Source organism: Delphinus delphis, chromosome 16, assembly GCF_949987515.2.
Source record: "Delphinus delphis chromosome 16, mDelDel1.2, whole genome shotgun sequence".
Classification (NCBI taxonomy): Eukaryota; Metazoa; Chordata; class Mammalia; order Artiodactyla; family Delphinidae; genus Delphinus; species Delphinus delphis.
In genome coordinates this window covers 68,722,115-68,749,753 of record NC_082698.1, presented here as the reverse complement: position 1 = coordinate 68,749,753, position 27,639 = coordinate 68,722,115, and the positions used below count along the sequence as shown (strand labels likewise).

The 27,639-nt window shown below is 38.8% G+C and overlaps 1 protein-coding gene across 3 annotated transcripts in view; it reads right to left on the bottom strand.

The window, feature by feature from the left end:
• Positions 1-27,639, bottom strand: part of JMJD1C (jumonji domain containing 1C) — a 308,870-nt gene that overhangs the window by 221,505 nt on the left and 59,726 nt on the right. For 2 of the 3 annotated variants that reach the window (XM_060034930.2, XM_060034931.2), the window contains exon 1: positions 24,950-25,764. The exons of the other annotated variant lie outside the window; for it this stretch is intronic. In XM_060034930.2, coding sequence (XP_059890913.1) covers positions 24,950-25,117 — 168 coding nt within the window. In that variant the 5' untranslated portion in view covers positions 25,118-25,764. Of the gene's footprint in view, positions 1-24,949; positions 25,765-27,639 lie in introns of those variants that run through there. 3 annotated transcript variants of the gene reach the window in all.

Below are 27,639 nucleotides of genomic sequence, written 5' to 3'. Positions count from 1 at the left end.
AGCAAGAGAAATCCCCTGAAAGAACAAATAATGAAACAGAACTCACCAGTCTATCAGACTCCTACTTCAAAAAGGTGGTAATAAAACTGAAAATTAAAGATTATTGATATGAATGCAAATCAATGTAATAAGGAACTAAAAACTATAAAGATGAACCAATCAAAAATAGGTGATTAAATATCTGAGATAAAAAGCAATCTAAGAGCAATGAAATGCTGACAAAATTGAAGCAAAGAATGAATAAGTGATCTGGGAAACAGAATAATGGAAACATCCAATCAGAACAGCAGACAAAAAGAGAAGGGGGAAAAGTGAAAGCAACATATGACATCTATAGGATAATATAAAATGTGCAAACCAACACATAATAGGGGATATAGAAAGAGAAAAGTGAGAGAAGAGGATCAAAAATGTATTTTAATAAATTACGGCTGAAAACATCCTAAATCTAAAGAAGAAAACAGATATACAGGTACAGAAAACAAAGAGGGTCCCAATGAACCCAAACAGACTCACACCAAGACATACTGTACTTAAAATGGCAAAAGAAAGGATTCTAAAGCCAGCAAGAGAAAAAACCAAGAGTCTTTTACAAGGAAACCACTACAAGGCTATCAGCTGATTTCTCTACAGAAACTCTGCAGGCCAGAAGGGAACAGCATGATGTATTCAAAGTCCTGAAAGGGAAAAACATGCAACCTAGGATATTCTACCTGGCAAGATTATCATCTAGAATAGAAAGAATTTTTCAGACAAGCAAAAACTAAAAGAATTCAGCAACCCACCCTAAAAGAAATACTAAAGGGTCTTCTCTAAATGGAAAAGAGGCAAAAAATCTATAGGAGAGAAAAAAATCACAATAGGAAAGGCAAATGTACACTAAGGTTTGACCATCAGTTAAATAAGGCAGTACAGGGACTTCCGTGGTGCCACAGTGGTTAAGAACCCACCCGCCAATGCAGAGGACATGGGTTTGATCCCTGGTCCAGGAAGATCCCACATGCCTTGCAGCTGCTGAGACCGTGCTCCACAGCAAGAGAAGTCACAGCAATGAGAAGCCCATGCACCACAACAAAGAGTAGCCCCCCGCTTGCCACAACTAGAGAAAGCCCGTGCGTAGCAACGAAGACCCAATGCAGCCGGGAAAAAAAAAAAGGCAGTACACTGATTTAAAGAACAAGTAAAAAAATGTAAAAACAATCATACCTACAATGAACAGTAAAAGGATAAACATAAAGATGTAAAACAGGACTTCAAAATCACGAAATGTGGGGAAGGGGAGTAAAAAAATGTACATCTTTTAGAATGTGTTTGAACCTGAATGACTATCAGTTTAAAGCAGATATATATGTGAACTCCAAGGTAACCACAAATCAAAAACATACAACAGATTCACAGAAACCAAAAAGAAAGAAACTTAAGCACACTACAAAAGAAAATCATCAAACCACAAAATGAAAAACAAAAGAAATGAACAAAGAACTATCACAAAAACCTGTAAAACAAGGATTAGAATGGTGATAAGTACACACCTGTCAATAATTACTTTAAACGTCAATGGACACGTCACAAGGATGGTTCAACATAGGCAAATCGATCAATGTAATACACCAACATTAACTAAAGGAAACACAAAAACCAAATGATCATCTCAAAACACACACAAAAAGGCGTTTGACTAAATTCAACATCCATTCATGATAAAAACTGTAAGTGGTATAGAGGGAACACATCTCAACATAATAAAAACTATTTATTTATTATTTTTTTTGGCTGCTTTGGGTCTTCAATCCTGCACGCAGGCTTTCTCTAGTTGTGGTGAGCGGAGGCTACTCTTTGTTGCAGTGTGCGGGCTTCTCGTTGCAGTGGCTTCTCTTGTTGCGGAGCATGGGCTCTAGGCATGTGGACTTCAGTAGTTGTAGCTCGCAGGCTCCAGAGAGCAGGCTCAGTAGTTGCAGTGCACGGGCTTAGCTGCTCCATGGCATGTGGGATCTTCCCGGACCAGGGATTTAACCCATGTCCCTTGCATTGGCAGGCAGATTCTTAACCACTGCACCACCAGAGAAGTCCCAATAAAAGCCATTTATGACAAGCCAGCATAATACTCAAGTGAAAAACTGAATACCTTCCTGCTAAATTCAGGAACAAGACAAGGATGCCCACTCTCACCACTTCTATTCAACATACTTTTGGTAGTCCCAGCCACAGCAGTCAGACAGGAAAAATAAATAAAAGGTATCCAAACTGGAAGGGAAGAGGTAAAACTGTCACCATTTGCAGATGACATGATCTTCTACACTGAGAACCCTCAAGTTTCCACACAAAAACTATTAGCATAAATGATTTTAGCAAGGTAGCAAAATACAAGATAAATATACAGCAATCTATTGCATTTCTACACACTAGTAATGAAATATCAGAAATAGAAAGTTAAAAAAAAAAAAGGCAACTCCATTTAAAATCACATCAGGGAATTCCCTGGCATCCAGGTGTTAGGACTCTGTGCTTCCCCTGCAGGGGGCATGGGTTCAATCCCTGGTCAGGGAACTAAGATCCTGCAAGCTGCAAGGCATGGCCAAACAAACAAACAATAAATAAATAAATAATAAAACTGTCAAAGGAAAAAAAAAAACTAGGAATAAGCTTAACCAAGGAGGTGAAAGACATATACTCTAAAAACTATACAACACTGATAAAGGAAATTAAAGATGATTCAAAGAAACAGAAAAATATCCCTTGCTCTTAGATTGAAAAAATTAATATTGTTAAAATGGTCATACTACCCAAAGCAATCTAAAGATTTAATGCAATCCCAATCAAACTACCCATGACATTTCTCACAGAACTAGAACAAATCTTAAGTTTTATGTGGAACCACAGAAGACCCAGAATTGCCAGAGCAATTCTGAGAAAAAAGAACAAAGCTGGAGGGATAACCCTCTCAGACTTTGGACTACACTAAAAAACTATAGTAATCAAAACAGCATGGTATCAGCACAAAAAAGACACATGTATCAATGCAACAGAATAGAGAGCCCAGAAATAAACCCACATACCTACGGTCAGTTAATCTTTGACAAAGGAGGCAAGAATATACAATGGAGAAAAGACAGTCTCTTCAACAAAGGGTGCTGGGAAATCTGTACAGCTACATGTAAAACAATGAAATTAGTGTATTCCCTCACACCATACACAAAAATAAACTCAAAATGGTTTAAAGATCTAAATCTAAGACACAACACCATAAAACTCGTATAAAAGAACACACGTGAAACATTCTGTGACATAAATCATAGCAATACCTTCTTACATCAGTCTCCCAAGGCAAAAGAAATAAAAGCAAAAATAAACAAATGGGACCTAATCAAACTTAAAAGTGTTTGCACAGCAAAGGAAACCATCAACAAAACAAAAAACAACCTGCAGAATGGGAGAAAATATTTGCAAATGATGTGACTGACAAGATGTTACTATCCAAAATATACAAGAAAGCTCATACAACTCAGTATCAAAAAAATCAAACAACTTAATCAGAAAATGGGCAGAAGACCTAAATAGACATTTTTCGAAAGAAGACATACAGATCGCTAACAGGTACATGAAAAGATGTTAAACTCTGCTAATTATTAGAGAAATGCAGATCAAAACCACAATGAAGTATCACCTCACACTGGCCAGAATGACTATCATCAAAGAGTCTACCAATAATAAATGCAGGAGAGCATGTGCAGAAAAGGGAACCCTCCTACATTGTTGGTGGGAATGTAAACTGGTGCAGCCACTATGGCAAATAGTATGGAAGTCCCTTAAAAAAACTAAAAATAAAATTACTATGTAATTCAGCAATTCCACTCCTGGGTATAAATATGGGAAAAATGAAAACTGTAATTTGAAAAGATATATGCACCCCAATGTTCACAGCAGCACTACGTACAATAGCCAAAACATGGAAACAACCCAACTGCCCATCAACAGATGACTGAATTAAGAAAATTGGGTATATATACACAATAGAATATTAATCAGCCATAAAAAGGAATGAAATATTGCCATGTATAGCAACATGGTGGACCTAAAGAACATTATGCTTAGTGCAATGTCACCCAAAGAAAAACAAATATTGTATGATATCACTTATATGTGGACTCTAAAAAATATATAAAAAACAGAAACAGACTCACAGACAGGGAAAACAAACTTATGATTACCAAAGGGGAGAGGAAGGGGGAGGGGGAAGACTAAATTAGGAGTATGGGATAAACAGATATAAACTGCTATACATAAAATAGATAAGCAAGAAGGATTTACTGTATAGCACAGGGAATTATACCCAACAGCTTGTAATAACCTACAATGAAATATAATTTTGAAACTAACACTATATTGTAAATCAACTATACTTCAATAAGAAAAAAAAAAGAAATAGGAAAAACAAGCAACCTCAATAAACCACTGAAATTTCAGGCTTTTAGAGAAAAAATGGGGGAGATGGGGGTGTTAAAGAGCATTAAAAATACTTAAGGAGTAGCCAAATTAAACATAAATAAGAAGTTTGTTGTTTTTCCACAAATCACAAGAAGGATAGTATTACTTCCAGCTAGACATAAGCAAAGGAAGGGAATGAAATGCAATGATTTCACTTAAGGTGACAGTGAAATAAGAAAGCAATATTAATCTGTACAGTACAGAAATAGAAATGTGGGCACATTACAGATAAAGTATCAAAATTTATCGATAAGATCTTAAAGATGTCTACTACTAATTAAAGCAGTGTTATTTAAACCAGTAAGAAAGTATAAGCAGACAAATAATCATCCAAGCAATCACATTTGCCTTTGTAATACCTCATATGATTCAACTTACATTTTTTCTGTAAAAGTTTCTACTTTATTATTAAAATTAAAATGCATTTTCTGAGTATCCACCAAACAACAGTAGATGCTGCTTTCACACAGTTTGTACAGACTACGATTTAGTAACCCAGTGACCAACTAACTCTCAGTAAGAAAAGAACCACCAGATTTTTACCACTCTATTCCTAGATCTTTTGATTCCAGATATCTTCCTTGAAGACTGAGCCTTTAATTACTGTCCTTTACTACACTGTCCACAGCAGTCCCCCAAACAGTTACATGAACAATCAGGTTTAGTAAAGGCAACATAAAAGGCACTATGACAAGTGCTTTACATAGTTTAATCCCTGTAATAACCCTTTTAGGTAATATATTCCCTCTCATATACATGAGAAAACCAAGAAAAGTCAAATCATTTTTCACAGAGACACACACACACACACACACACACACACACACACGTAGTAATTATGAATAAGACCTTCCCCAAGTCACCTAACTCATCCAGATAGAAGGAAAAGTGCCTACAGTCAGGAAGTACCTCATTGGAAGAGCTGTGCCTGAGAGGCAGCATAACACGAAAAATGTGGATTCTGCAGTCACAGCACCTGGGTGACCTAGTCATCACTTACAATATCTATGTGCAATTTCCTAAGCCTATATACTCCCCAGCTGCCACATTTGTAAAATGGTACTAACAGCAGCGATTAACTCAAAAAGTTTCTATGAGGATAAAATGTCAATACATGTAAACTGTTTAACATTAAGATAATGGCTGGTACAGGGCAAGGGCTATGTAAGTAGAAATATTACCACTATGAACCAATCATTCTTCCCTTCCTATTGGCCTAATTTTAAGTCCTTCCCTCAATCTTCTCATTTTGCATTCTCTCCTATCTCTATTCTTAAGTTTCACTTAAAAGCTCTCTTTTCAGTTTTCCTGTTTCAAGCATCACCCTATTTTCAATAAAATCACATAGCAGCCAGCTGGTGACTCAAAAAGTTAACTCCAATATACGGTGATAGTGGAGAAAAATCTGACTTTTGCCCCTTTTGAATTACTACACTCAACTTTATTCTCATTACTGAATCTCTTCCAGTTCTTTGGCCTCAGTTATTTTATGGATTTAGTCACCTTCGATAAATCTCTGTTGTTCTGTTTCTCTCATTCCTCTTCTCACTGTTACACTGTTGGTGTTCTTGAATCATGGGAGAGGTGAGCAAATAAATTTTACCCAATATTTTATACATTTAAGAATATATATGCAGCAGCTATTATTTGCTAAACACTATTCTGGGGCTATATATATATATAACTAAGATGATACTCATACACAATGATAACTGGTGAGATCAAGAAGAAACAGTCATACTTGGTAAAATGATGCGGACAAGCAACCAAAACTACTGCCCAAAGATTCACGGAGGCTGATCTAGTACAAAGCTAGGTTTTCCCATTATCGGTTAAAAATCTGAATCAACGAGTTCAGAAATAAGAGTCCTAGATTGCCAGGGAGAAAAAAGTAAATAATGTTTGGACCGGCCATAAAAGTTCCTCCTAATTCAATCCTCAAATTGGGCATATAACAATTGGATACGCGATTCTTAATAAAACTAGGATACCAATTAACTTACAACACAGTTAATTACATTATATGCACATGCAAAATACAGACAGTTTTGGGTATGTGTGTATGTGTGTGTGTATTCTCCATACATATTTGTTCTTTTGGATTTTTACTTGACTCCAAAGGGCCATTCAATTTAAAATTTCTTAAAAAAGAAAAAAGACTTGGTTCATTATATTCCCTGTAACTTCTAGCGACTCATTAGAATGTTAGGCATATGTTAGTGTGCATGCAATATTAGATGCTCTGTAGTGTAAAATATAACCAACTAGAAAATGAACGAAGGCTTTAAAGAAAAAGATGGCATAAAAATTTGTTAAGTATTTCTATTTCCATGCCAAAGTTTTTCTTGTCCCCAAGGCAATATTCATACTATTCCCTTCTCTGGAATGTAGTCTCTTCATCCAATGACTACCCTTTTTATAATCCAGCTCCTCCATGAAGCCTTTCTATCATAAAAAGTATAATAGTAGCACACTCTCATAATGCCCCATCTCTTAATTTCTATAGCACTTAACATCACCACATAATTAATCCTTAATTGTTGGCTGGCTTTTTCCCTCCTGACATCAATTAGGTGGTATATTTTCCAAAATGACTTCTCCAACAATCCAATACTAAGTGGGTATCCTACAATTCAATTAGATTCTGACACTAACTATAGGGAGTTAGCATCAAACTCCACAGGTTGAAGGTTTCCGTCACACAAGACTGCCATCACTTCAGTCACCAGTCAAATGTATGAGTTACCAGTACTTCTGACTGACCAACTGTAAATCAGGGTTCCCATGACCCCCTTTATCCGGTTCACTAATTTCCTAGAACTACTCACAGAACTCTGGAAAGCCTACTTACAACTGGTTTATGGATACAGCTGATGAACAGCCAGATGAAAGACATTAATAGGGCAAGGTGAGCGGGAGATGGAGTTTGTTTTTGTTTTTTTTTCTGCTATACGCAGGCCTCTCACCGCCGTGGCCTCTCCCGTTGCGGAGCACAGGCTCCGGACGCACAGGCCCAGCGGCCACAGCCCACGGGCCCAGCCGCTCCGCGGCACGTGGGATCCTCCCAGACCGGGGCACGAACCCGTGTCCCCTGCACCAGCAGGCAGACCCCCAACCACTGCGCCACGAGGGAAGCCCGAGACGGAGTTTTTCATACTTTCCCTGGGTGTATCACCTTCCCAGCACCTTGATGTATTGGCCAACCCAGAAGATCTCCAAATTCCAGCTTAGGAGTTTTTAATGGAGGTTTCATTATAAAAGCATGATTGTGGCCATTGGTGATTACCTCAAACTTCAACCCCTCTCACCTCCCCAAAAGCTCGGGGTTGGGGCTGAAAGTTCCAAGCTTCTAATCAAAGCTTAGTCTTTTCAGTGACCAGCTTCCAACCTAAAGCTATCTAGGGACTTATGAGGAGTCACCTCATTAGAACAAAAGATGCTCCCATCACCTTTATCACTCAGGAAATTCCAAGGATTTTAGAAGCTCAGTGCCAGGAACCAGTGACATAAATCACATATATATTTCTTATTATACCACAACTGTATACTACAGTATAAATCAACAGTTGAATGTTAGTCATCCCCCTCCACTAGAAATATAAATTCCTTGAGAGTGAGTTTATTTCTTAAATTTTCAATTAGCCTACAACGCTAACCACATAATAGATACTTGGTGTGTATTCATTCAATAAATTTACTGAGAGGCAACACCTAACAAAAAATGACACAGAGAGTGTTCTGATTTCATATTTGCATATTAGAAAGTTCTCTTTTACTGACTTTATTAGGTTTTTCATTATAAAGTAATATAACTCCAGGAATAAGAGCTAAATTTCAGAAAATTCTAGGACATTTCATTGTATTTTAGCTAAACAAATATTTTTTAAATCCCCATTAGCTGCTAAGCAATGTTCTAGGTGATGGGAAAATAGCAGTTACCGAAGTAGGCAAAAACCCATTTCATGAAGCTTAATTCTAATGCAGAAAAATAAATAAAATGTTTAGTCAAATGAAATTACAGACAAGTCAAGTAGAGTAGGGTAGCAAACAGAAAATGTTAAAGGAAGAAGGAAGGGAGGGAGGGAGTCAATTTTAGATAAGGTGGCCAGAGAAGACCACAATGAGCAAGCATACTGACACTGGAAGAGACCTACCTGGGGGAGCGAGTCATGTGGATATCCTGGGGAAGAGCATTCTGGGCAGAGAAACAAGTGCAAAGGCCACAAGCGAGGATAACACCTGGAATATTCAAGGAACAGCAAAGAGGCCAATAATGTGGCTGGAAAAGAATACATAAATCAGAGAGTAATAGATGATGAGGTCAAAGTGGCCTGATGAGGAACAACATAATGTATAGCCTCTCGGGCCACTTAAGGCCTTCGGTTCTTAACTCTAAATCAGTGTGGTTGACTTTGGAAGCATTCGATTATGGGAGTGACATAATCTGACTACCTGCTGTAGGTACTTTTATGGGTAAGAAGAAATAGAAAGCAAGTTAGGCACCTATTTATTACTCATAACTAGTTAGAAACTGCTGGAAAATCTAGGCAAAAGATCATGATGGCCTGTACTAGATTGATGATAATGGAAGAGGTGAGACGTACTGGAATTCCGGTTGTATTCTGAAGGCAGCACCAAAAATATTCTGCAGATACTTTGGATATGGGATGCGAGAGTAAGTTGTCAAGGATGACTTCAAAGGAACTGAACTGGAAAGATGGAGCTGCCATTCACTGGATGGTGAAAACACAGAGCAATGCAGGCTTAGGGGGATAGTAATAGGAGCTCAGTTGTGGACATGTTACATTTGAGATGCCCATTAGGCACCCAAATGGAGACATGAAGGGAGTGCTTCAGTATGAGTCTATGAGTGTGGGGTTTGGGGGAAAGGTCCAAACTAAGGATATAAATGTGGGAATCATCAGCATATAGATGGTATATCTTCCAAGGACAAAAGTTTAGATAGAAAAGAGGTCCAAGAACTGACCACTTAACAGGCAGTAGAAACAAGGAAAATTAGGACAGGAAACTTCAAAGGAGAGGCAAGAGAGGTAGGAGAAAAATCAGGTGAGCATAATATCCTAGAAGCAAAGTGAACAAAATATTTAATGGAAGAGAGGGTGATTAGCCATATTAAATACTGCCGATAGGTCAAAGTAAGATGAGGAGTGAGAAGTGAGAAATGACATTTGATTTAGAAAGGAGCAGGTCATTTGTGACTTTGATCACAGCAGTTTCCCTAGAATAACAGGGCAAAAGGCTGGTAGAGTGGATTCAAGAGGTAACAGAAGTCAAGAAACTCAGAATAATACCAAACAACTTATATGTCAAAGATACAACAAAGACTACTTTCTTTACAAAGGAGAGATTCCAATTTCCTTCTAATTAACGTGAAATTTCTTCATTTGCAACAAAGTTTTTCTGTTATTGCTATATTTGTGTTTTGGTTATTTGTAAGGAATTGGTATAACTCTAGGAACAAAATATAAGCATTTTATAAATAAACACAAGATACAGTCAACTTTTTTTTTGATACAATCAACTTTTAAATAAAAATCTTCCCAATAGACTCAACAAAAATAGGGTACGCTAAGTGTTAATAGTCACATTGTTAAGAAGCAAGTTTCTCAAGCTTGACCGTTTTGAGTGCCTCCCACAGAGCACAGCACATCACAAAAACGCTCAAAGGTTTATAGCTTCCCTGACCTCAACTCAGTTCTTCCTCATGTTCCCACATTACTTCTAAAAAGCTTCTCAAAAAAAAAAAAAAGCTTCTTAGAAACCTCCTCTTTTTCACCAGAAAACAGCCTATAGTATCTAGAAGACTGTAGAACAGAGGAAGAAAAAATAAATATAATTTTAAAGGGTACAAAATAGTACTGGATTTAGATTACACCCCCCCTTTTTTTCCTGTAATCAAAATCAACGTATTTCCGACCTCTTTCATTTCCTTTGTACTCCTAGGTGAGCAGTCGAATTTCATTGAGCCTGTACATTTTCCTTCTAACTCTAACATTAATCATAATATTCCACATTACTTAAAAGGACAGAAATAATAAAGGTAATAGCTTATGCTCTGAAGAGATTAAATCTTACTTTCTATGGCTCTGTGCCATTAATATTATAACTAAAAAGAATCAGCAGTATAAGTACACTATCCATAACTCTGAAGTATGGGAGAAGGTGGAAGGGAAAAAAAACTAATCTAAAAAAAACTTACTGTTTTATTACAATAGAAAAAAGATCATTTTCATTTAGAAGATGAGATACTAAGATCAAAGAGTTCAAGATTTTTAAATATGTCCATTGATTGTTAATTTTGCCAGAGTCACAACTGCTTTAAAAAACAAAACAGGGCTTCCCTGGTGGCGCAGTGGTTAAGAATCGGCCTGCCAATGCAGGGGACACGGGTTCCATCCCTAGTCCGGGAAAATCCCACAATGCCACGGAGCAACTAAGACCGTGCACCACAACTACTGAGCCTGCACTCTAGAGCCCACAAGCCACAACTACTGAGCCCACATACCACAACTACTGAAGCCCGCATGCCTAGAGCCTGTGCTCCGCAATAAGAGAAGCCACCGCAATAAGCCCATGTACTACAAAAAAGAGTAGCCCCCGCTCGCCACAACCAGAGAAAGTCCATGCGCAGCAACAAAGAACCAATGTGGACAATAATTAATTAATTAATTAAAAAAAAAAAAACTTCCTCAGAACAAAGTTTAAGTAAAAGTTTTGCCAAAACCTGGATTATTTTTTCTCTATGTAAAAAATAATAAAAAAGAAAGACTAGACAAAAAATTAGTACCAAATGCACCTGTTATCCCTTCAACCCTTTTTGCATTTTTGGAATTTAGTAAAACTGAACACTTTCCTCACACGTTTTAAAATTTCACAGGTAAGTGACTCAGTCAAGAATCCAGAAAGTACAGCCATTTGTTGTTTAAAATAGATAATTTTGATCTACTATTTCCTGAGCTATAACAAGGTTCAAAATATCAAAAGCTGAAGAAAGCACATTAAAAAAATGACAGTGCACATAAGGTCAGTTTCCTATTCTCCAAATTTTAACCTTCACTACAGTACCGTTCTTGAGAAGTAAAAATAGAACAGGTCTCTAAAAGGTTAACACAGGTGAGAAATCAATTGAGAGTGGAGTCTATTGCAGAAGAGATAAAAAAGAACACTTTAGGGGCTTCCTTGGTGGCGCAGTGGTTGAGAGTCCGCCTGCCGATGCAGGGGACGCGGGTTCGTGCCCTGGTCAGGGAGGATCCCGCGTGCCGCGGACCGGCTGGGCCCGTGGGCCGTTGCTGCTGGGCCTGCGCGTCCGGAGACTGTGCTCCGCAGCAGGAGAGGCCACAGCAGTGAGAGGCCCGCGTACCGCCAAAAAAAAAAAAAAAAGAACACTTTAGACGGGGTGTGTGTGTATATATATATATATATATATACACACACACCGTTTTTAGTGGATTATAATTTTATGTCATAAATATAGCATTTTGAAACAGTAGTGTTTTAAAAGAATTGATACCTTAGGGAAGTAATTTAAATACACTTTAAAATTAAGAATTCTGATATGTACTTTTTTGTATAGTAACTGCCACCAAAATATTTTTATCTGTATTTGTGAATATGGTAATTTGTTATAATTTTATCTGAAGATAAACTGCTACATACTTAACCTAAAAGTAAAGCTCTATAAAATAAACTTTATATTTCCACTGATTACAATTATAAAATGAAAGACAGGTTAAAGAAATAACATCTTCAACAGCCTCCTGAGAATTTAAGCAAAAGATTTAAGACACTAGTAACATTATCATTTCACTTTTTCTTTATGACACTAACCTTTACTGTAACTTTGTTAAGCCCATTAGTGAAAAAACTAGAAAACAATTACATGAGCTAAAAATATACACAGGGAAAAGAATAGGAACATTACTTTTAGTCCAAAAATCATGTTTGGGGAAAGAAATCAGTGACTTATAAAGGTCTGTATTAATGATTCAGGGTATGTCCACACGCATTTAAAAATCAAAATATAGGGCTTCCCTGGTGGCGCAGTGGTTGAGAGTCCGCCTGCCGATGCAGGGGACACGGGTTCGTGCCCCGGTCCGGGAAGATCCCACATGCCGCGGAGCGGCTGGGCCCGTGAGCCATGGCCGCTGAGCCTGCGCGTCCGGAGCCTGTGTTCCGCAACGGGAGAGGCCACAACAGTGAGAGGCCAGCGTACCGCAAAAAAAAAAATCAAAATATAAAGTGTCTAAGAATAAACCTAAAAAAAGCACATGACCTAAATGAGGAAAATAACTGTAGAACTTAAAAAAAAAACTTTAATAGCTGGAGGGATATTCCATGCTATTTGCAATTCAGACTCAGTGGAAAGGTGTTCTTTCTTCCTGAATTTGTCTATAAAGACGTACACAATTCCAAGCAAAATTATACTAGAATATATGTGTGAGAAGGGGAGAAAATGAAAGGAGTTACAAAATTTTTTTTAATTAAATACACTAAAAATAGTAATATACATAACCAAGCAGGATTTACTCCTGGAATGCAAAGATGGTTCAACATACAAAAATCAATGTAATATACCATATTAAAAAATGAAAGGGAGAAAAAAAAAAGAATGAAAGGGAGGAAAAAATGATCATCTCAATTGATGCAGAAAAAGAATTTGACAAAATTCTACACCATTTCATGATACAAAGTGCACGACAAACTAGGAATAGAAAGAACTACCTCAACATAATAAAGGCCATATATGAAAATTCCACAGTTAACATCATATTCAACAGTAAAAAACTACAAACATTTTAAGATTAACAAGACAAAGATGCTTGCTCTTGCAATGCCTATTTAATATGGTGTTGGAAGTTCTAAATAGAAAATTAGACAGGAAACTAAAAAGACATCCACATGGGAAAGAATATCTACTTGCAGATATGATCTTATATGCAGAAAATTCTAAACATTTCACAAACACAGGGGAAAATAACTGTTAGAAAAAAATTCAGCAGTTGCAGTATACAAAATCAACACATGAAAATCCGTTGCATTTCTATACACTAACAATAAGCAACCTAAAAGGAAATTAAGAAAATTCCATTTACAATAGCATTAAAAATATTTAATACTTAGGAATTAACATAACCAGGGAGGCAAAATACTTCTACACTGAAAACAACAAAATGTTGCTGAAAAAAATTAAAAACACAAATAAATGGAAAGAAATATTGTATTCATAGATTAGAAAACTTAATATTGTTAATAATATTAATTCTACTCAAAGAGAGCTACAGATTCAATATAACCTCTATCAAAATCCCAATGCCAGGGCTTCCCTGGTGGCACAGTGGTTAAGAATCCGCCTGCCAATGCAGGAGACACGGGTTCGAGCTCTGGTCCGGGAAGATCTCACATGCCGCGAAGCAACTAAGCCCATGAGCCACAACTACTGAGCCTGTGCTCTAGAGCCTTTGAGCCACAGCTACTGAAGGCCCTGCACCTAGAGCCTGTGCTCCGCAATGAGAAGCCACCTCAATGAGAAGCCTGCGCACAGCAATGAAGAGTAGCCCGCCACTCGCTGCAACTAGAGAAAGCCCGCATGCAGCAACGAAAACCCAACGCAGCCAAAAATAAAATACATAAATAATTAAAAAAAGAAAAAGGCCAAACTACGAGCAAGCTATTTATATATTTTTATAATAAGGCCAATAAATACATGAGACTCAAAAACACATAAACAGGAATTAAAGCAAGGTACCTTTTTTGGGGAGCGAATTAGGCAAAAATTATGACTGACAATATCCAATAGTGTTGAGACTTGTGTGGGAAAACTGGTGCTTCCATAAACTGCAGCTGTAAACAGGTACAATCTGTATGGAAATTAGTCTGCTGTTTCAGCGACCAAAATTAAAGGCCCTTCATTCTACCTTCAAAAATACAGTTATGGCTCTACATATTCAGATTCGAAGGGCCAACTGTACTATCCCATTTTAAGAAAGGGACTTGAGCACCCTTGGATTTTGGTATCTGAGGGGGCCCTGAAACCAAGCCCCCATGGATACCTAGGGACAACTGTATTCATAAAATTGGGAAATGACACAAGTACTAGGATATTCATTTCAGCCAACCACTCTAGACATAGCATAAATTTCTCAATCTGATATTACAATTTGGCCCTAATTTTCACATTATTTTTCTTATTGTTATTCCAATATGAACCCTCTCTGAAGCCAAGTGGTTTGCTTTTCCTCATGCCATTCTTTCTACCAAAACCATTTTATACCTCTTCTAATATTATTATTGGGTTGGCCATAATGTTTTTCAGTTTCCTCGTTAAGATGGCTCTAGTAGCGCTTAGGTGTCTTTAATTTCATTCAAAACAATTTTGTAGAATGTACCATGACAGCTGTCATATCAGCGTGAATTTAAAAAAATCACAATTGGTGAATTTTTTTTTTAACATCTTTCTTGGAGTATAATTGCTTTACAACGGTGTGTTAGTTTCTGCTTTATAACAAAGTGAATCAGCTATACATATACATATACCCCCATATCTCTTCCCTCTTACATCTCCCTCCCTCCCACCCTCCCTATCCCACCCCTCTAGGTGGTCACAAAGCACTGAGCTGATCTCCCTGTGCTATGCGGCTGCTTCCCACTAGCTACCTATTTTACATTTGGTAGTGTATATATGTCCATGCCACTCTCTCACTTTGTAAATTGGTGAATTTTTGTATAGCCATTTTAATACTGAAGATGGAAGAAAACAGCAGCATTTTTGGCATTATGCTTTATTATTTCAAGAAAGGTAAAAACGCAACTGAAACGCAAAAAAAGATTTGTGCAGTGTATGGAGAAGGTGCTGTGACTGATCGAACGTGTCAAAAGCAGTTTGCGAAGTTTCGTGCTGGAGATTTCTCGCTGGACAATGCTCCACGGGCGGGTAGACCAGTTGAAGTTGATAGCGATCAAATCGAGACATTAACTGAGAACAATCAACGAGAACAATCAACGTTATACCATGTGGGAGACAGCCAACATACTCAAAATATCCCAATCAAGCACTGAAAATCATTTGCACCAGCATGACTATGTTAATTGCTTTGATGTTTGGGTTCCACGTAAGTTAAGCGAAAAAAAACCTTCTTGACCGTATATCTGCATGCAATTCTCTACTGAAACACAACAAAAATGTACTGTTTTTAAAACAAATTGTGACCAGCGATGAAAAGTGGATAACTGTACAATAATGCGGAATGGAAGAGACTGTGGGGCAAGCAAAATGAACCACCAGCAACCAAACCAAAGGCCAGTCTTCATCCAAAGAAGGTGATGTTACGTATATGGTGGGATTGGAAGGGAGTTCTCTATTATGAGCTCCTTTCGGAAAACCAAACGATTATTTCCAGCAAGTACTGCTCCCAATTAGACCAACTGAAAGCAGCACTCAACGAAAAGCTTACAGAATTAGTCAACAGAAAACACATAATCTTTCATCAGGGTAATACAAGACCATATGTTTCTCTGATGACCAGGCAAAAACTGTTTACAGCTTGGCTGGGAAGTTCTGAGTCATCCGCCGTATTCACCGGACATTGTACCTTCGGATTTCCATTTATTTCCGTCTTCACAAAATTCTCTTAATGGAAAAAATTTCAATTCCCTGGAAGACTGGAAAAGGCACCTGGACCAGTTCTTTGCTCAAAAAGATTAAAAAGTTTTGGTAAGATGAAAATTATGAAGTTGTCTGAAAAATGGCAGAAGGTAGTGGAACAAAATGGTGAATACGTTGTTCAATAAATTTCTTGCTGAAAATGAAAAATGTGTCTTCTATTTTTACTTTAAAACCAAAGGAACTTTCTGGCCAACCCAATATATTATGCCAAGCACTCTTCAGGGCCCAAAATATCCTGTTTCCTCAACGAATGCATCCTTCAAATCTGTATCACTCACTTCTATGAATCCATACAGATATTACTGCTTATCATTCATTAAGCACTTAAAATTGGTAACTGTACCTGACAACATCTTACATTTGATTAAGGCTGCACACCTTACAAAACACATGTCTTAAACAGTACCAGTCATTAGAAGATGCTCAAATATTTTTTGAATAAAAGTATTTCAGTATTTATTCATGTTAAATACCTACTCATATTGAATGACGGTATATTTATTAAATATACTACCTCATTCACACAACTGCCTTGTGAGATGGCCAAAGCCAAGTACTTATTATTCTAAATGTTCTATTACTGTTATTTTACTGCCAGTTCTATCAGCTATTTAACTTCGCACTATGGTTATACATCTGTCTATTTTCTCTAATAGTTCTATCAATTCCAGCTTTATGTATTTTAAGTCATGTCACAGATACTTAGAAAACTGAAATTATATCTTCTTGCTGAATAAACTCTTACCATGGTAAACAAAGCCTCTTTATCCCAAATAACGCTTCTTTTCTGAAACACTGTCTTTAGCATAGCCATGTCAACTATCTTTAATTAGTATTTGCATGGAAGTTTTTTCCCCATCTTTTTACAACCACCTGTAGGTATTCTTATGTTTTAGATAGATTTGTTATAAACAGCAAATAAGCGTGGGTTGTTTTTTTTTTTCGCTGCGTTGGATCTTCATTGCTGCGCGTGGGCTTTCTCTAGTTGCAGCAAACAGGGACTACTCTTCGTTGTGGTGTGCAGGCTTCTCACTGCGGTGGCTTCTCTTGTTGAGGAGCACGGGCCATACGCACACAGGCTTCAGGAGTTGCGGCACGTGGGCTCAGTAGTTGTGGCTCACGGGCTCTAGAATGCAGGCTCAGTAGTTGTGGTGCATGGGCTCAGTTGCTCCGCAGCATGTGGGATCCTCCCAGACCAGGGATCGAACCCGTGTCCTCTGCATTGGCAGGCAGATTCCTATCCACTGTGCTACCAGGGAAGTCCCAGTAAGTGTGTTTTGTGGGTTCTCTCCTCCCAGTTTTATAACCTTCCTTTTAATAGAAATGTTTAGTCAATTACATTTAATGTAATTACTGATATATCTGGGTTTAAATTAAATCTCTTATTTTGTGATTTCTGTTTGTCTCACCTTTGTTATGTTTGTCTCTCTTCCTGCCTTCTTTTATTTTTATCACTCCATTTTTTTCCCCTTCTACTAGTCTGTATGGTAAGTTGCCTGTTCTTTTAAAGCTTACTCTAGAATAGTGGCATCCAATAGATCTTTCTGCAATGATGGAAATTTTCTTATTTGTGCTGTCTAAAACCATAGTCACTAGCTAGATGTAGCAACTGAGAACCTGAAATTGGCTACAGTGAATGAGGAACTGATATTCAATTTTAATCAATTTAACTTGCCACAATATTCAACAGCACAGCTCTAGTTCTAGAATTTCCCACATCCTGGATCTAGTTGACTGTATCCTCATGGTGGTGTTTAACATGCTCCTCTACCCTCATATGTCCTACAAATTAGTGGTTGAATGTAGAAGCTTGATTATACTCAAGTTCAACAATTTTTAGTACAAATACTTCATTGGTTTCATTTTTAGTACAAATATTTCATTGGTGTACTTCCTACCATATATTGCCAGTAGATTCATAATGTGTGGTTTTCTTTCAGTGATGCTCAGGTTGATCACATATGAGTGGGAGGAATGAAACCATGTACACTTGCTCCTATCTTTTTTTTTTTTTTTTGCGGTACGCAGGCCTCGCACTGTTGTGGCCTCTCCCGTTGTGGAGCACAGGCTCCAGACGTGCAGGCTCAGCGGCCATGGCTCATGGGCCCAGCCGCTCCACGGCATGTGGGATCCTCCCGGACCAGGGCACGAACCCGTGTCCCCTGCATCAGCAGGCGGACTCTCAACCACTGCGCCACCAGGGAAGCCCACATTCTCTATTTTAAATTAATGGCATCACAATACGTGCCAGGATATATCTATGACTGTTCAAAAGGGAAAAAACAAAAGATCCTTTATTTAGTTTTACACAGAAACATACACTTCACACCATTTACTGGTTGGCTGTCTACTTTTAAAACCAGCTAGTGGTTACAACTGCACAAGTTACGTGCCACTACAGCTACAGTTTACATACTTATTTTCCTGTACGTAAGTCTTTAGGACCAATCACAATATAAATTCAAGGGCGGGGCGGGGGGGTGGCAGCGGAACCTGTATGTACTCAAATCAGACATAAAAGTTTTTCTACCTACCAGCTAAACCAATTTTCCCTATGGTTAACTTATCCAGGTCATACTGAGCAATGAAATAAAATACATTCATTAACTCATTCAACACTGTGCGCCTAGACCAGAAATTAGTATTAGCAATATTACAACACCATGATATACATTTTAGACTTACCTAAAGAATTATCCTAACAAAACTTAAAGAATCAAATACCACCAATTCAATATGAAACTTAAATGAAGAGACAGCTAAGCAGAAAAACACAGTTTTCATATTTAAGATTTGCAAAGTAACTTTAATCTACAGGTAGTACACAGTTTAGAACAGCTTAAAATCTATATTACAAAGTTAGCTACTCCTCACTAAGTGAGCTTTAGAAAATTCCCCCAAATACAAACAAATTTACATGTTTGGTCTATAAAACACAATACTATGATTTTTTGTTCCTTTTGGGTACTGAAAAAACCTGATAACATTTCTTTTAAGGTTGTTGTTTTTTTTTTTTGATGTGGGCCTTTTTTTTTTTTTTTTTGCGGTATGTGGGCCTATCATTGTTGTGGCCTCTCCCGTTGCGGAGCACAGGCTCCGGACGCGCAGGCTCAGCAGCCATGGCTCACGGGCCCAGCCGCTCCGCGGCATGTGGGATCTTCCCAGACCGGGGCACGAACCCGCGTCCCCTGCATCGGACTCTCAACCACTGCGCCACCAGGGAAGCCCAACGTGGGCCATTTGTAAGTCTTTATTGAATCTGTTACAACATTGACTCCATTCCATGTTCTTGGTCCTTTGGCCATGAGGCATGTGGGATCCCAGCTCCCCAACCAGGGATTGAATCTGCACCCCCTGCATTGGAAGGCCATGTCCCAACCACTGGGCCAACAGGGAAGTCCTAAAACCTGGTACTTTTTTTTTTTTAATTGTAGAATGCTTTTTATTAGACAGAGAGTAATTTTCAAGTTAAAAAATAGGTAACAATAATTGCCATACTTTTCATTTCTCTACAAGAAACTTTCAATCTGAGTTTTTGACAAGGGACTATTAGATAACAACTATTTTCAAGTAACTTCACATTGATTCATTGTACTTCAAATAAAACATTTGCTGAGAACACTGTTCTTGTGAAAGAGATTTAAAATTATATTATATCACTCATAAAGCAACTTGGTATGAGCATTCAGAAACTGTGTGCATTTGCTCCTTTCTATCCAATAATGAGTCCCCAAAGAACTCAAGATGTTATCAAATTTAGTATTAATGGTAGCCAGGAGTAAAGTTTTATAAGCGCTATAGAAAAATGTTCCATGATTGTAAAACCGCTTTTTTTCAATGTACACAAAATATCTTCATATTTCTCTACTGACATTAAAAAAGAGTTAGCTTCTTTCACCAAGAAACAGAAGTTTTTATTTGTGTGTGTGTTGCCTTTGTTGTTGTATCTGTGTTCTTCTTTTATGTTGCAATCAAGATGTAATTCAGTTCTTAGCATCCCTTCCTGAATTTTTGAATACTTCAGTTAATATTTTCCTTCCTTTATTATGACTTTACTTCTTCCCTGACTCTGTATTTGTTTCAAGCAATATATTAATATAAAGGAGATTGACTCAAAAGCATTCTTGTGTAAAAATAGAAATGATGGAAATATTATTCTACAGAGGAAAAAAATAACTGACCCAAGATCCAGACATCCCAAGTGTGAATCTGTTAAGTGTCCATTCTCAGGAGCTCCAGAGCAGTTTCTATTTCATTTGAAACAGGACTGGGTCCTTGGTATGAAGATCTATCGGGTATAATGTACTTCAACTTCTCATTCACTCAGCAAATATCTAACCTCTTATGCAACACAGCACAAAGTCGAGTGCAAAATTCTGGGAATTTTATTCTCAAGAAGCAGACTCAAACACAAACAGCACACTCTTAGATTTTAATCTGGAAGACTAAAGTCCAAGATAAAAGAAAAAGAGAGGAGTGTGGAAAAGTGGAAACTTTTGTGGGAAAGGAAAATAGATGACTGCATCCAAAATGAGGAATCCCAGTGGGGAGGTCTCTAACCAGATTAAAAATGATTTTCAATGACACTGCAAAATGTCACAGTAACCTGGAATGTTTTATGAAAACCTGATATATTTTTTAAAAATATTCACACTTTGGATAGGATTAGCGTGAAACAATGATGCAATCACATTAAGCTCCAAGGGAAGGTAGGTGGGTAAGTGACTGAATGGATGAATAAATAAATAAGTAAATAAATAAAGGGCTGTTAAGTTGTGCAAGGGTAGTAAAATGAGCAAAGAGTAAATCAATTTTTGCTCTATAATTAGCATGACAATATTATTCAAAGTTGAATATTATGCAACCATACTTGTCTCAACTGTCAGCTTTCCTTCCATAATACTATCAATCTTCTAGAAAGTTCCTGAAAAAGTAGGGCAGTAATAAACATTCAACATGTATAACAACTCAAGAACCTTTCTAAACAATGGAGCTACAAAAAAGAAAACATGCTGAGGGCTCACAATGTATTTTATGTATTTCAATTTAATCAACAACTTGGTCCTCCTTAATTAAAAGGGTTCAGATAAAGTCTTTTGTTGGTTAATGTAATTCCAAGATATCCCAGAAGATTTTTCAAGCCATTTTTTAAAAGTCACCAACAAAATAGGTGAAATTATACAAGCACAGCTGAGTACAGCTTCTACAAATTAAGCTCATTTACTTAAGAGATCACATAGTGATATCGCTAAAACTCACAGCAGGAAAAAGTACAATAATTTTAGCCTTAATTTATTTGTATCAAATCATGGTCATATTGTAAAAGAATATTTTTGCTACCATGGTGTGGTGGGCAGAATAATGCCACCTCAAAGATGCTCATGTCCTAATACATGAAACCTGTAACTATGTTAAATTCCATGCCAAAGGAGAATCAGGGTTCAGATGATATTAAGGTTGTTAATTAGCAGATGGGGAGATTATCCTGGATTATCTGTGTGGGCCCAATATGATCACAAGGGCACTTAAAAGTGTAAGGGGAAGCAGGAGAGTCAAGAGGGAGATGTGACTAGAGAAAAACAGAGACAAACTGCTGGTTTTTAAGGAGGAAGAGGACCACGAGCCAATGAATGTGGGCTGCTTCTAAAAGTGAGACCTAGAGCCTCCAGTAAAGAACACAATTCTAATCGCACCTTGATTTTAGCCCACGGAGACCCAGAAGTTAGACTTATCATCTCCAGAACCATTATAATAATCAATTCGTATTGTTTAAACCACCAAGGTTGTGATAATTAGTTAACAGTAGTATAGGAAATTAATGCATGTGGAAATTCCTCATACATAAGACCAAAAATAAGAATAACTGATTAACTTTTGACACCAAGCATCCCCTAAACTACTTTCAAGTTCTGATAATTATCCTTCCAAGTCATGTGCCATACATACATACATATCTGAGATTCCTAATGAACTTGCAGTTTTTAAATTACATATATTTGTAACCAAAAAAAATACACAAAAGTAATTGATCAAGCTCCTTTGGGGGGCTTCCCTGGTGGTGCAGTGGTTAAGAATCTGCCTGCCAATGCAGGGGACACGGGTTCAAGTCCTGGTCCGGGAAGATCCCACATGCCGCGGAGCAACTAAGCCCGTGCGCCACAACTAGTGAGCCTGAGCTCTAGAGCCTGCGAACCACAACTACTGAAGCCTGTGCTCCTAGAACCCATGCTCCACAACAAGAGAAGCCAAGACAATGAGAAGCCCGCGCACCGCAACAAAGAGTAGCCCCCGCTCACCACAACTACAGAAAGCCCACGAGCAGCAACAAAGACCCAACACAGCCAAAAATTAATTAATTAATTAATTAATTAATTTTTTTTAAAAAGCGCTCCTTTGGGCTTGATTTATTCTGCAGTAACAAAAGTCTACAACGCGAATTGCATTTTGGTGATGCTAAACTGTCCCAAGTTTAACTTAGAAAATATGAATGCAAAAAAAGAAATATAAGAAAGTTTGGAAGTAACGCTAAATCTGTAGGTTCCAGGCTAAAAAACTCAGATTACACTGTAACAACATAAATTTTTAAAATTAAGACTGTTACAGGAAAACTGTCAAAGGTTCACATAGTTATAGTTCAAAACACATTTCTGAGGTAAAATTTACATATAGGAAATGCACAGATATTAAGTGCACAATTCAATGAGTTTTGACATATGTATGCACCCGTGTAATCAACAATCAAGATGCAAAACGTTTCCATCATCTGAGGAAACTCCTTCCTCTTCTTTCCAGTTGATTCCCTCCATCCACGTATACTTTTCATTTTTAAATACCCAATTTATCATCTTGCCTTTTCAAACATGGTATGTGTAAACCCCCCTCCTCATATAATTTAAATTCCCATACAAAAAAATTTTTAATATATTTAACTTCGATAACTTGACCGTCGCCAATGACATTCATAATTTAACACTATACTTCCCAATTTTCACGTATCTACTAAAACAAAACACAAAATTTTTAGGAAAACACAAAATATCATTCTATGTTTGTTTTGAAACAATTAAAAAATGCTGACCCAAGGGCTTCCCTGGTGGCGCAGTGGTTGAGAGTCCGCCTGCCGATGCAGGGGACACAGGTTCGTACCCCGGTCCGGGAAGATCCCACATGCCGGGGAGCGGCTGCGCCCGTGAGCCATAGCCGCTGAGCCTGCGCGTCCGAAGCCTGTGCTCCGCAACGGGAGAGGCCACAACAGTCAGAGGCCCACTTACCGGAAAAAAAAAAAAAAAAAAAAAAAAAAAAGCTGACCCATAATCTATCTTCCACATAAAGCCAAGACAATTACATATCAGAGTAAAAAAAGGAGGAAAAATAAAATAAGCACATGCTTTTTACACAAACACTGAATTGCCACAATTTGTAGAACCATTAAGAAATGTTTGGATTTTTTTTTAAGGAAGATTCTCTTTTTCTTCTTTTCAACGAGAATAACCAACCAGAATCTCCAAAATTACTTCTATTCTGCAAATATATTTTGCAGTATCAAGTTGACATTAACACACTCCGCAAGAAACCATATCACTGACTACGTTCATGAAACCGGAGTTAACAAAAACACGCAAAAACTCCAACAAAAGTATTAAGATACATATGTACACGTAAATTCGGAATTGTAAACCTGCATATAAACAAAAAGAAAGTTCCCAAATTTTAAATATCCACTGAAAAATTAAATACCCCACAGTATTACCAATAAATTTCATGGATTATGTATTCATAAATCAACCTTTCAAAGCCTAGTCAGTGTCTCGCCTCTCCTTGGCTCCTTAACTCCAACATGTCCCCCAGTGAAAACGTTATTGGAACACTAACAGCATATCCTGTCTCAGAATCTTGCACACTCCTACACTAGTGAAAGAAAACACTGGCAGTGCTCACAAGTAAGGAAAAGCAAGCAAAGAAAAAGACACTTTAGGGTTCTGCAGAATCTTAAACGTTTTAACTTACAATATTTCTTGCTTCATTTAAAATCATATAAAATCCAGGAATGGATGACTTTAACGCACTATTCCCTTCTAACAAAAAAACACAACACTATGGAAAAAACAAACGGAAGAAAAGAAGGGAGAGAGGGAGGGAGATAATAATTTCCATGGCCCTCCAAACCAAAAGTTTTCATTTTCATCGTTTTCTGTTAGAAATCCAAGCATCTACTGTAGGAAAAGGTTGAATCAGGGCCCCCGCCACTGCCAGGGCCTTTGCCTCGAAAACACACAAGAATCCCAGGACAGACTGGAAAACCAAAGCTCTGTCTCTTTCCTTTTCTCCCTCCCCTTCAGCAATCTTACGGGATAAGTTTTCAGTCTCCAACGCCTGCACCGTTAAGACTTTCGCACAGAGAGGCAGGTGAGGCTGGGCCCCTACCGCCACGAGCGAGGGGTCCGCCCCCACCCCCAACCGCCCACGCAGCACCCGGCTGGCAACCCCGCCTTTCCGTAAGGTCTCCGCGGCCGCATCCCTCCCGGATAGCGGCCAAAGGGCCCGGGCGGGCGCCGGGGAGTCCCGAGGGGGTCACCGCCCCCGCAGAGGAAGTTCCTCGCGGGGAGGAGGCGATCCTGGCAGGGCACGTGGGCAAACCGGCCCAGAGCGCAAGAGAGGGGCGTGACCGCCAGTTGGCCTGGCTGAGCCAGGTGCCAGAGGTAACCCCACAAGGTGCGGCTGCGAGACCAGGGGTGGGGCTGCGGCCGCGGGCGAGAGACTGAGGGGAGTTCGCTCTCTTACCGCCAAGTCGGGATTGTGGCTGTCCCTATGTGACACCGCTCGGATAACCCCCGCTCGCCAGCCCCGGCAGCAGCGTCCGCTCTCCCCGCGCTCCGGCTGCGCCTCTTCGCCGACCGCCAGGCACAGGAACCGTTTCCCCACCAGCTCCGGCCGCGTCTCCACCGCCATAGCCGTCGCTGCCGAAGTGGCCGCTGCCTCCTCAGCTGCCAGGAAATCACCGAAACCCCGCTCCTACCGGCCGCCCATGCCGAGGACAGCTGACCTAGGGAAGGCGGCGGCCCCGCAAGCGAGCGCAGGCTCGGGGGCGCACTGGACGCTCTGCCCAGAAGGGCACAGCGACCTCGGTCTCTCACAGTCCTCAGCGCTCCCCTGGTCTTCCCGACTTGCAGCCTCTGGCTGCAGTTCCACAAATAAAAGAAAGAAACGGACAGAAATTTCCACACGGCCGTCTCAGGCCCCGAGGCAGCGCCGGCCGCTACCGCCACCGCGCCGCGGCCAGTACTACTCCGCCTCCCCATCCACTAGCGTGATTGAAGGAGCGCCGCGCGTCTCCTTCCGCCGGCGCGGGCTGGGGGAGGGAGCCGCGGGAGAGGGTCGGAGGAACCACCGCAGACGGAAAGTAGTGCCCGACGCTGCAGCAGCGTCTGCGGGACCAGCCAGGATAAAAAAACAGAGTGGGGCGGGAGAAAGGAGTGCAGTCCTTCAGAAACGTAGTGTTTGACGTCCACCTCTCTACTCGTCGCTCCCTGAGAAGTGGGGGAGTTGGGGGTGAGGTGAAAGTGAAGTGTGCTGGTTCCACTCCGGGTCACAAAACAAACTCAAGGTTAAAAGCCGCATCTCCAGAGTGATGTTTTTCAGAACACATGGCGCCTGCAGTCTTAGTTAGCCGCAATTTTGCCTGAATTAACAGTCCCGTAGTCCAGGCTGCAAAGCAGAGCAACACTTTCAAATGAAAACTAAGCCCACAGAACTCGGTCACGACAGAAACACAGTCCACGACTTTAAATGAAAATGAAGATAACACTGTCATCCTTTCATTCTTCCTGTTTTGGGGAGATACTCATTCTGGGTTTGAGCTATTCATAAATTTACACCGCGATACTGCTTTATTGTAAGAAAGCCAAACATCCGGTTGAGGGCTTTTTGTCAACATTCTTAAAATTCACAGTCTCTGCACCAATTTGAGTACTTCTAGTACTAGTACATACGCCAAACTCACTGATCAGATAATAAAAACAGGGAAAGGCTCCAGATTCAGTTGTTAGAAAATACCGTGGAAAGAAAAGGATTTTGGCCAATCATAGTTCAGGAAAATAAATTATGTTTTCTTCCCGTCCAATCATAACAGGACTTTGTAACCCATACACGTACAGATCTCCAACTTAGAACAATTACTGCTTCTTTGATCTAACCCTTCAATTCTTCTAGATCAAACCTCTATAGATCTCGGTGAGAAGTTCGATTTCAGGCATACATTACAGTGTTTTTTAAAAAGTAGTTTTCAAAATCCCAGTTGTGGGTTTTTTTCACGGCCACTACTGATTACATAAACTCCCAAAATTCTTCTAGTCCAATAAAAACTTTTTCTAAATTTCGGTTTCTTAAAGATTTTTCTAAGCCTCCACAAAAAAAAAGTTACCTTTTTAAAAGGAATTTACACTAGAAATTTGAATATTTAAAATAAACATAAGGCTTTTATCTGCTTTCTTACAACACCCAAGCTGAGCTGTTTGAAATGGAAAATACATGGCCGCAGCTAACAGGTTAAAAACCAAAATTGCAAGACAGATTTTAATCATCATTGTCTAATTTTGCTACTCTAAAGACCAAATGTAGAACTGTAATAGATAACAAAGGAAAACCATATCTAGAAATGCATACTTGCAAGTTGAGAGAAAAATTTAATTTTACTTGTGCCATCTTATTTCCAAGTCCACTCTTTTAGCACACACTGTATAATACTTAGCAAATCACCTTGAGAACTACAGACTAATAAGATTTCTAAAGTCTCAACGTGGATTAAGGAGCCAGTAAAATAACCTGGTGAAAATAATCTAACACGTGGAAAGAAAAAAAGTAAGATCTAAATTCAGATACCAATTTATCAATGACTTGCTTTGTGATCTCTGGTATGACACAATTGCTACAACTGAAATTGCCTGCTTCCTAATCTCAGTGATAGTCTGGGAGCAAGTGAGAAAATATAAAGTCGTTTGAGAAAAGAGATGCACATATAATATGCACATATTATCACATAAATACCATTCACTAAATTATATTTTTAGAGTATAGGTTGTCCTGTTGCCTTAATAAAACTGCCAGCTGATTTTAATTTTGTAGGCAAGCTCCTCTAAATGGACCCTAGGAACCCTCTCTATATGTAGAATGCTGTCCTTTCAAGTACTCTGAAAAGCATGTCAATCAACCAAATCAATCAAAACATTTCAAATGCAAAAACAAAAAGTTTTTCAGAAGGCCATATATCTTCAAACATCTTATATTCTTAGAACTATATTCCAGATAGCAGTCTAGGAATCCCTTGACTACAACCAGTACCTAGGGTTCAATGACAACAACAACAAATCACTAATGTGTGGATGTTTTGCTTTTGGAGAAACTTGAAGTGCATTTTTTAAAATGTAAAATAAAACGGCCTTAAAGGATTTTTGTTTGTTTGCTGGCATTTTTTT